The sequence below is a fragment of the Propithecus coquereli genome, unplaced genomic scaffold (genome assembly GCF_000956105.1).
Source record: "Propithecus coquereli isolate 6110/MARCELLA unplaced genomic scaffold, Pcoq_1.0 Scaffold256, whole genome shotgun sequence".
In the NCBI taxonomy this organism is placed as follows: Eukaryota; Metazoa; Chordata; class Mammalia; order Primates; family Indriidae; genus Propithecus; species Propithecus coquereli.
The window spans coordinates 2092004-2103323 of NW_012148130.1; the positions used below are offsets into that span (position 1 = coordinate 2092004).

Consider the following 11320-nt stretch of genomic DNA (forward strand, 5'->3'; position numbering starts at 1 on the left):
ATAACACTCTGTCCTATCGCAACATCCTTCCTAAGATATTACCTGGAGTGCCGTATCACATTGCACAGGATCTGGTTTTACTCTGTGGGCATACCTCACTTTACACAAAGGGTGCGCTCTTCAACATCTGCATGCAAATCAGTTTTCTGTAGTCTGATCATTATCGACGCACCGGGGAAGCAGCACCACCACTATCTTTTTTCACCGTATTTTTCCAGCACTGTTCCAATCAGAAGCATGGCATGGAGTGTGGGAAAGGCTGCTGGAGGTTTGGCTGAGACACTGTCTGAATTTTGTAGACTAAGGTTTTGTTGCTAGGATTCTTTTAAAAATCAAAGCTAAATAAAGTCTTCGTACTTTAATAATTTTCTAAAAATGCAAAGGAAATCAATGTATTTGCACAAATACCCATATAGAAGTTAACCGCTTCAAAGGGAAGGGTGTCCAACCCTTCTCAATCCAGCCCTGCTCACCATGGCGACCTTATTCCCCCACCCTCAAAAAGAAAAATCCCACAAAATTTGTTGGCTTTCTAGCTCCCTGGAGGGGGATGAGAAGGGGAAGAAGTTTTTTTGGGGGGAGGGTCCTCAAAGGGTCAGGATCCCTTCTCCCTTAAGGGTTTCCCTGAATTTCTGGCCTAGAATCCCAAGACCCCACCCCACAGTCTGCCTGGCTGACACCTGTCATCAGCTTCACTTTGCTCAGCGCCCTCGCCTGAGTCCCACCAACTGCGATGACCTGAACATGTATCTGGCCCCCTGAGAGACTCCGTGGCTCACAAAGACGGGGCCTACAACTGGCTGCCACTTGCAGGGTGGTATCCCCAGCACAAACGCGGAGCCCAGCAGTCGAGTGCACTCAAGAACCACTGAGTTGAAAAGATGAATGCAGGATGACTGAATAAAAAGCCCGACCTCCTGGCATTTTGTCTCAAAACAAGTAAACAGTATGCTTCACTTTTGAGGCACAACAGCACAGAGTATGAGGGGGGTCTGGGGCCCGCTCTGCCCCTCACTTGCTAAGTGACCTTGCTCAAGCCATTGAAATGTTCTGAGCCTCAATTTCCTCTCTGTAAAATGGGGACAACACTCTATTTGTTTCATAGTTTTTTTTGTTTTTAGAGAAGTAAATGAGTTGAACTTTTAAAGTGCTTAGCAAGGCACCTGCACATGGCAAGAGCTGACCAAGTTTCACACGCCGTCAGCATTGAGAGAACCCAGTGGGCCACTGGAGAGAGATATCTGGCTGGGAGTACAGTCATAATCCACAACTCACATCGACGACTAGTAGGAAACGTCAAAATACACTTTTGAAACCAAATACATCTAATAATAACTACTTGCTAAGGAAAGTAAGTACTTTAAAAAGTATTTTTCTTTAATATAAAATGCCCAGGAACAGTCAATAATTGTCTCCTAGTGATATGGACTGGTGACCCAACGAAGACTAGACACCCCAAACATGGCTCCTGCATAGCTTCCAGAGGAGCTGTGGGGCTGTAGTTCGGAGGTGGCAGAGGCAGCAGTTCTGGAAATAGCCCTGTTCGTGCTCACAGTTCCTTGGAGGTGTCCACCTGAGGAGAAAGCCAGGAGTCTCTGCCTTCAAACTGCTCAGTGATTTCTCCACTCCACCAGTGGACAGTCCCCCGCCACTGATGTTCCGACACGGCTCCAGGCCAATTCAGCCCTTGCCTAAGATGACTAGCACTAAGTACCTACACTGGCCTGAACTTGCGGGGTCAGAACAAACAGCAAGATGCGGCTTTTGTTGGTAAAGTGGGTAGTGGACTCTTGTCTCCACAAAAAATTTTTTAAAAAATTAGCTGGATGTGGTGGTGCGCACCTATAGTCCTAGCTTCTTGGGAGGCTGAGGTGGGGGGATTTCTCAAGCCCAGGAATTCAAGGCTGCAGTGAGCTACGAGTGCACCATTGTACTCCAGCCTGGGCAACAGAACGAGACCCTGACTCTAAAAATAAAAGACAAACACACAAAAAAATATATTTGGCCTATAGCTTTTGCAGTGAGAATGTAATTTCTTTCCATAAGAAGGAAAATAATCAGTCTTGCCTATGATTTCCCTTAATTTAGAAAGAAGCCTTAGATATATTTCCCACTGCCTGAGCCCACATACCTGATCTGACTTGAGCAGCCCTGTGTCACCTGCACCTGGCTGGCTCAGGTCCTGTGGGGAGCGACTAGCTCCGAGCTCTGTCACACTCGTCTCTGAGGCTGAAGAAGGAAGCCCATGGGCGTAGATGTCCTCCTCGTCACTGGATGTCAACACCTGATCCCGTGAGGGGTGCTCAAGCCAAGGCTCATGGGTGCTGGCCGCCAATGCAGAGATTGGAGTCAACTGTCCTCCCACTCTCCCCAAGTCACATTCAGAAGTGGACGTTTCTTTCTGACCCGTGTCACTGTCAGTGAGAGTATGCCAGGGGTTTGAGCTGAGGTGGCCAGGGGCCCCCACTTCGGTTAGGATATCCTGCTCTTGGCTGGGCTCCTCGGTGCTGCCTTTGTCAGCTCTGGTCCCAGGCAGCCTCTGCTCAGGACCTGGGACCCAGCTGAGGCTGGAAGGCACCATGAGTGAGTCTAGGAGGGGGGCTTCTGAAAAAGTGTTTTGGGGGTCACTGGGCTCCAAGTCCTCCCCCTCGTGTGCCTGGGCAGAGTGGTCCTGTTCTTGGAAAGGTAACTGGTTGCTATTTGGTCCGTCATCCGAAGGACAAGGCTCCTCTTCCAGTCCTGTAACATCACTACCTTCCACATCTCCCCTAGGGAGCAAGGGTAAACTCAACATTCCATCGAGCGGCTCCAGCTCATGTGTGTGGTTACAGCGTGGAATTTCAATTCTAACGTGATCCTCTTCATCCAGTAAGTCAGGAGCAGGGTCAGGTACCGCCAGGACACTAAATGTTTCAGGGTCAATATTTTCCTGCAAGACTCCATTCACCTCGCCACTGAGGTTGCTTTCCTGGTCGGGAGACTCTGTGCTCAGCTGGTCCATGCTACTGCCCAGAACGCTTGAGGTCATGGATAGCAGGTCTGTGTTCAAGGACTGGGGACTGTCACCAGGAAACTCGGAGCAGGGAGTTGATTCGAGGGAACTGTGACAGGTGCTCCTGCTTCCACCTTCTAATTTAAAATAAGAACATTCAAAATAAGATATGACTGTACATAAACAGTAAGAAATTAATTTAAAAACAAATTTAAAAAATATATTTTAAATGAAGGATATTTTGTGGGTGAAGAATAAACCTCTTAAGTGCAAATTATTCCAACACAGAGATAGTTTATATGTATGCAAATATCGTACACACCAATGGGCTTTGAAGCCTCACTTGAGAAATGCTAATTAAGAAAAACCAGGGAACGAAGTGAGATGTCCAGCTGGATTACAGACCCATTCTGTAAAATTATTAAAATGCTTAGGGAGCTGATAAAACTTTCCTTCCAATATTGCAGTGATCTTTAGCTAGAGAGGCTTAACAGGCACCAAAAAGTATAAAGTTAAAAACATTTCAATATTGAATACCATATTTGGTAACATATCCAACACTAAATGTAAAAGATCTCAACTCATCTATGTAACAGCTCTAATTGTCTTCCTATTTCCATGACTTTACACCTATGTTCACAGAATCTCTGGTTTAATAAATGGTATGCATAGATAAACCAACATTTTAATTTAAATATGGAAAAATAAAAAACCCAGTCCCTTTAAGTGGTGTGGTGAGTACACAGGAGGATGGTCTGCCATCGCTTAAGCCTTGCAGAGATGTGTGTGTATGTATTTTCTGATAATGTGTGAAATATTTCTCAGCATTCCCCAACTCCTTTGGGGAAGGAATGCATTTGTTTTCTGAAGACCTTTTCTGCTTTCTAACCAATGGGCCAGCACTAATTTAGCAAGAAGCAGCATCGACAGGCACCATTCCCAAAGAACTTGGTAAGACTGCCCCCAAGTGAGCTGCACCAGTCAGCATGTGCTTAGCTACAGAGCGTACCTGTCTTCTTTTTCTTCTTCTTTTTCACTTTGATAGGTTTCACAACAAGCTCCTGATCAAAGTCTTCAGAGCTAATGACGCTGAATCTCTGCAAGGAGGGCTGGCTGCCCTTGCCTGACTCAGGGGCTGCCTGGAGCCCAGGCAGCAGGAGCCCGGAGCTGCTGTCGGTGGAGTTGAGCGAGCTGCTCCTGCTCCTTGGCTCGCTGGGCACCGAGTTGGTCACGGAAGAGCCTCTGAGCCTTGTCTCAGAAACTGTGGCCCCTGGCAGCTTCTCCACACGCTGCATGTGGACTTGATTTGAACATCCTGACATCTCCAAGCCATCTCTCGCTGAGAAAGAAGAGTTCAGTTTTACCACTGGTCATCCAAGAGAAAGTCACTGTGCACTTACTCAGGTTTACTAGCCCTAAACACCAGCTGTCACAGCGGGAACTGAGGCTCCAGCCTGCTAAAGAGCTGAACGATTCTAATTCATAGAAACCTGAAAAACTAAAAGACCTGTACAAAATATTCAAATAAATAGTTTTTGTTCTCCAGAAAGTTCATATATCAAAATCAGTAAAATAATTTGCCATATCTGTCCCATGTAAATAACTCAATAGTAAGGGAATACCACTAAGAATACATCATTTCTCAGTTTAATTTACAAATTCTTTATAAAGGAGAGATGCCTGTGTATAAAAAACAGGTTTAGTTATATTTCATACTTAAGACTGTGCCTTGAATATACTTTAATATTACTCAAAAGGTATTTGAAAAACAGATATGTTTCTGTAGCTAAATTTCTTGATATTCAAGGAGGGAAAGGTTAATTTTCCACTAGAACAAACTCAAGACAGAGAAGTACATTAACAAAGTCAGCACCAATGCAAGCAGAGTGGAGCAAGGATCAGGCTGTGGAACGTGAGTTCCTGCACTCTGTCCCTAAGATACAGAGCTGGTGAGTTTCCCACTGCAGTGGACTCATCCTTCTCTCAACACAACACCATGAGATCACTACAGCCAGCACAGTTCCAGCTACAGTACCCTCAGCACAAGGCTGCAGCGACTTTGCTCCATTCAGCTGTCCTTTCATTACTGAATATCCACTGTAAACCAGACACAGTTCCAGGTGCTGGGATACGGCAGTCGATAAGACACAGCAACTCCTGCCCTTGTGTGCCCACATTCTAGGGCGGTCGTTCATGAGGGACAGACTGTGGGCTACCAGAGTGTGCACCAGGGACTGGCGGGGCAGAACTCTGTTCTGAAGTGACTTGTTGAAGACCACACAAGTTAGCGGCCATCTACAGCTAAGCTGTCCAATTTGGCAGCCACTAACCACACACAGCTATTTAAATTCACATTGATTGAAATTAAAGACAATTTAAAATTCAGTTCCTCAGTAGCACTTGCCACACCGCAAGTACTCCGGCCACGTGTAGACGGTGACCACCTACGAGACGGTGCAGAGGCAGAGCACCTGCGTCCCTGCAGAGGCTCTACTAAGAACAGCCGTGGTCGAGGGCTTAGCGCCAGGGCTCCAAGCCACTCCTTTCTGTGAGTCACGCTGCCTCTCGATCGCATTGCCTTAGGGGTCCCCACTCATAAATTCAAGAGTCAGAGCTTATTCTTTTGTTATAAAAATCATGATTTTGGAATATGCATCCCAACTTGCCCTCTATAACCTGAGATAAATGGCAGCAATGAGGAGAAGGACGAAGGGCCTGCGCAGCTGTTGTCACCACCGTCAGGAACAAGTTCAATGATATATAAAGTGCCATGGACGTCTACACAAGAATACCCAGGAAGATTCTCCATTCATTAAAGTTTGAGTTTCTACAAATTACAAAAAAAAAGTCAAAAGTATAGAGAATCTCCTTGGGTACAGTGGCATGCACCTGTAGTCCCAGATACTCAGGAGGCCGAGGTGGGAGGATGGCATGAGCCCAGGAGTTCAAGACTAGCTTGGGCGACACAGTCAGACCTCACTTCTCTCTCTCTTTTTTAAAGATGGGGTCTCACTCTGTCACCCAGGCTGGAGTGCAGTGGCACAATCATATCCCACTGCAGCCTTGAACTCCTGGGCTCAAGCAATCTTAGCCTCCTGAGTAGCTGGGACTACAGGCATGCTCCACCATGCCCAGATAATTTTTTTTTTTTTAAAGACAAGGTCTGGCTGCATTGCCTAGCTAGACCCCATTTCTTAAAAAAAAAAAAAAAAAAAGCACAGAGAAAAAAGTCCTACAAGAACTGTGTTAAAGGTAAAAAGTGCATCCTAGATGACAGATTTAAATCTTCTAAAATCTTATGCGAATCTATGTCTTTTGGAGTATTAGTCCCACTTACTCAGCCACAGCATTAGGAATCAGTAAAGCAGTTTCTGATTTCTCCTTCCTGATTCCCAACCTCCCCATCTTCCATACCCACGAAAGCAACTCCACCAAATGTGAGACTCTGTCTGATGAAAGCCTTAAAGTCAGTAATTTTCAAAAAACGTATTGTAAAAAAAAAAAATTAAAAAATAAAAAATTAAAATAAAATAGTGCATTATAATTTTATCTAAAAAAAATGTATTGTAAATGTTATTGTAAGAATCATAAGAAACCCTCCAAATCCTCCTTGTTTAAATAAAGTTGCAATAGTTTAGCAAAATAATGGTAAGTTCTACCAATTAAAACCTGCACTTACATACAATGGAGTGCAATATTCCCATCACACACAAAATGAATACAAACCTATTGACGTTAATCCTTCAGGCCTGCTCGAAATTCTTATAATGTTCCTATCTCCCTTCAAGAAAAATATTTCATTTTCTGTGCAGGAAACAGACACAATATCACCTGCTCCTTCCAAACCAGCAATTGTGGCCTGTCGAAAAATAAAATCACAAAATCAGACAATAGTAACAGTTCAAAGCATAAAAAAGATGAGCAAGAATCCAAATAAGTCAAATGATAATTGTACTTTGTTACAACAACTTTTGGAAAATTCTTGGAGTAAATCAGTCCAACATTAGATAATACCTGACAGATGAGAAGGGGTCTGAGAGTCCCCCTTGGCAGGTGGGACCTCTGCCATCTGCAGCCCCACGTCACCCCTGTCCTTGTCCCTGCTTCAGGTACACAGGCCAAACCCGGTCCTGTCCTCCATACTCATGTGTCTGGCATGCGCTTTTCTCTCTGCTTGAATTCCCTTCCTGGACCTGTTCACTGGGGAGTTCCAGCTAGGCCCAGGGGCCAGCTCCTCGAGAAGCAGTCCCTGACAAGCTCACCCTCATGGCCCAGCGCTCCCCAGTAGCTCACAGCACTTTATCCAAACCTCCATTTGGCACGTCACTCCCAGGCTGGAATGACGTGCGAACACGTCTAGATTCCCCTGCTATATGCGCTCCTGTGGGAGAGACTGGTGTGCGCTGCCATTCGTTGTTTTTGAATGAATAATAAAGGGAGAGAGGATCCCCCAGCCTCATATGAAAGCAAAAGGCAACAAAACACAGGACACCCTGAGCCCACACTGACTTAAAGACAGTTCTTGCTTTTCAGTCAATAGTGTAGATAAGAGACTAGTTCAATGTAGACGATAAAGAGTATCTAAGTTTATTGATAATTTTTAAAAAACCCTGATGAACAGCTGGAAACATGAGATGAGTTTCTGAAAGCTGCCAATCACGCTGCTGAGGGCAGTCCAGACTCTCATGGTGGTCAGCTATGTCTGGTCTTGGACAGTCCCTCTGTCTCCACTTCTCTGCCTATAAAACGAAGTTAATTACACCTACTGGGTGAAGCATCAAGTAAATGTTCAGATGAAAGAACTGATGTACAATTACAAAGTACCTTGACACCACTAATTAATAAGCACACATAAGTTCAAAAAGTATCCAGGGAAAGAAGAAAAGTTCTCTGTACTGGGGAAAGAGTACAAAATGTCTTTCAAAATATCCCTTATAAAAGAAACAAACTCAGGGCTAAAAGGCACTTGGTGATACCCTAATCTAATACTCTCCCCTACCCTTACCCTACTTTACAGATAAGGAAACCAAGTTCAGGCAGATCAGAGAGTCCTAGTTAAAGGCAGAACCAGACTAGACTCTTCTAGTCTGGTTCTGCCCTATCGGGTCATTTTTCTTTCTACCAAACCAGTATTACTAGGCATGGCTGATAATAATAATTAAGAAGGCTTCAACGAAATGCATATAAATTTCTTTTCTGCTGACACACACCAAATAAGAAAACCGCTTACTTTCTATAGTCAGGTTCTCTTATGAAAGAAGAGAGTGTCTGTCAGGCCTGCTGAGTTCGAGAGAGGAACACAAGCAGGACAGGGCTGGTCCAGAGTCTGGCAGTGAGGAGTGGGGAGGGTTAGACAGGGAGATTATTTTAAAAAGAGCAAAAGCTCTGCTCTTAAGACAAGGAGAAACTGAAACTGAACAGGTTTGTATAAAGTCCCTAAATCTGAGCTAGGTGCAGTGGTGGCACCTGTAGTCCCAGCTGCTTAGGAGGCTGAGGTGGGAGGATCCCTTGAGCCCACGAGTTCAAGTCCAGCCTGGGCAATATAACAAGACCCTGTCTCCTAAAAATAAATAAAGTTCCTAGATCCTTCTCTACTGGTAATCTGCTATCATCCTGATTTAAGCAGAAACTGTTGCCTACTTAATGATGTTGGAAACTTGCCCAAGATATGTCATCAAGTAAAGGTGAAACAAAAAAAGGCAAAAGGAATGGCTCCATAAAGGTAGGAATAGTCAAAAAACACACGACCCAAATGGATTCTAAAGAACACATAACTTCTTGGCAGGGGATAGGATTGTGAATAACAAAACCAAATTATTTTTTCAAATCTACAAAAATTACCAAATCTTCATTTGATTTCCTCGACTGGCCCAAAGGAAAAAGTACAGCGTTACAATCAAAACTGCTCCTTTCATCATTCTGAGAGCCCTGAGGCAGGACAGTCTGTAGATGAACACTCTCTAGCCTACAGACACCAAGGGGGTGGTGTAATCCCTTCACTTACCTGGTTGACGGTGTCTAGGAGGTAGATGCTATATTCATTCCAACTCAATACCCAGCCTTCTTGAAAGAAACAGGAAACCAGCCCCAGGTGCTTCTCAGGCAAGCTGCAACCTCCTCTGTCTGAGGGTTCCAAACGCGGGTATAGTTCAAAAGGTTTGATTCCTCCGGCAAAAACATCTTTTAGGATAAATGTGGCTTGAACAGTTCCACGGACATCAGCCTTCCATAGACGGAGACCAGGCCGTGATGCGTACAAGGTTAGATCGCTTTGCTTACAGAGTCCTGGTATAAAACAAGCACCAAATTTCCCAGTACTAAAATCAGAAGAAAGAAAGAAAGAAAAGACCAGAAAAGGACTGATTTAAAGTGATACAGTTGCCAACTCTGGTATTAACTACAATAAGAATTTTTTGACTAAACCTAAGGAACTGATTTTTCCTCCTTTCCAGTGTTTGATTTTTCGGTAATTAAACCACACTGTCATCACTGTGCCCACAGAGGCCCTCCTAACCCTCACAAGTGTGCACCCCACTGAGCGCACACTTCGATTCCATGGGGACCATTCACTGAGTACCCGCAGCAAAGTGCTGCATGTGGCACTTTACCTCCACTCTCCCGGTTAACCCTCATGACAAGCACACGGGGCAAGTACAGTCACGTGCCACATAACGATGTTTCCGTTAAGGACAGACTGCATATACCACGGCAGTCCCGTAATCTTATAATACCGCATTTTCACTGTACCTTTTCTATGTTTAGATACATTAATAGAAATACTCACCATTGCACTACAACTGCCTACAGCATTCAGTATAGTAACATGCGGTGCAGGTTGGCCTGGGAGCAATGGGTGTGTGGTAGGCTCTACCGTCTAGGTTTGTGTAAACGCACAAATGCATGGCTGTGGTCTCCAACTTCGGGGCTGCGGAGCAGTACTGGTGCGTGGCCTGTTAGGGACGGGCCCACAAGCTCCACTGCCCCCACCTCCTTTCATGGAAGACGGAAATATTGTCCTCCATGAAACTTAGTGGATGGGGGCGCACAGGAGGTGAGTGGCGGGCAGGTGAAGCTTCATCTGTATTTACAGCTGCTCCCCATCACTTGCATCACCGTATCACGGCCTGAGCTCTGCCTCCTCCACCAGCCCTGTCTGTGGAAAAATTGTTTCTTTTCCATGAAACTGGTCCCTGGTTCCAAAAAGGTTGGGGACCACTGCTCTATGGTGTTCACACAGTGATGAAATCACCCAACGATGCCTTTCTCAGAACATATCCCAGTTGTGAGGTGCATGAGTATATTACAACTCTCATTTTAGAGAAGAGGAAACTGGGGAGAAGGTAATAAATGCAGGTCCGTCCATCCTCCCCCTGCTCTGAAGTTCTCTTCCTTCTGACTGCTGTGCTCACTCCAGTGTCCTGAAAGAATGAGCTTCACGTCCAGAGTCACAACAACCCGTCTATATTGTTGTCCATTCAGAATTTCTCTAAAACCATCAAAGGCCCCAATTTCCCTTCCAGTTTCCAAGCTTGACTTTTTAAAAATTATGAAATATCTGACACAAGCAAAAGAATGTTTCAGAGAGTCGGGCTCACTTAACAATGAGGATATGTTCTGAGAAATGCATCATTAGGCATTTCCTCCTTTTGTGAAATCATGGAGTGCACTTACACAAACCTAGATGGTAGAGCCTACTACACACCCGGCCTGTATGGTATGGCTACTGCTCCCAGGCTACAAACTCGTACAGCATGTCGCTGTACTGAATACTGTGCGCAACTGTAACACAGGAGGAGGCGTTTGTGTATCTAAATATATTTAAACACAGAGAAGGTAATGCATGGTGCTGGGACATTACAATAGCTATGATGTCAATAGGCAAAAGGAATTTTTCAGCCTCACTATAACCATATGATTTCATGGCACTGTCGTATATGTGGCCCACTGTTGACTGGTATGTGGTCATACAGCATGTAACTGTGTATATATGTCTGTACATGTAGTTATGAAGCCTAATAATGAAACAGACACCCAGGAACCCATCCCCCAACTTAGGAAATAAAGCACTAGCACCCTACTGATGCTTTCTCCTGCTCCTAGTATTTCTTGTTCCCTCCTGCCCCATATGTGACTATTGGATTGAATTTTGCACAGTTAAATTACACTATGTATCCCTAAACACTATATAACTTAGTATTGTTTATCTTTTGTTTTTATTTAAAAAAAGATGCTAATTGTACATACTTTTGCAACTTGCTTTTTGCCACTTAACATTATGTTTCTAAGATTTTTCCTTGGCTTTTTTTTTTTTTCCCTTTTTTTTTTTTT

At 44.5% G+C, this 11320-nt stretch overlaps 1 protein-coding gene across 1 annotated transcript in view; it reads right to left on the bottom strand.

Moving 5' to 3' along the window:
• The window catches only part of TECPR2 (tectonin beta-propeller repeat containing 2), a 96483-nt gene that overhangs the window by 44869 nt on the left and 40294 nt on the right, over nucleotides 1–11320 (bottom strand). Inside the window, exons 5-8 of the mRNA XM_012647108.1 lie at nucleotides 8997–9309; nucleotides 6719–6851; nucleotides 4002–4331; nucleotides 2132–3129 (exon numbers count right to left, since the gene is read on the bottom strand). Of these exons, the coding sequence (XP_012502562.1) occupies nucleotides 2132–3129; nucleotides 4002–4331; nucleotides 6719–6851; nucleotides 8997–9309 (1774 nt within the window). The remainder of the gene's footprint in view (nucleotides 1–2131; nucleotides 3130–4001; nucleotides 4332–6718; nucleotides 6852–8996; nucleotides 9310–11320) is intronic.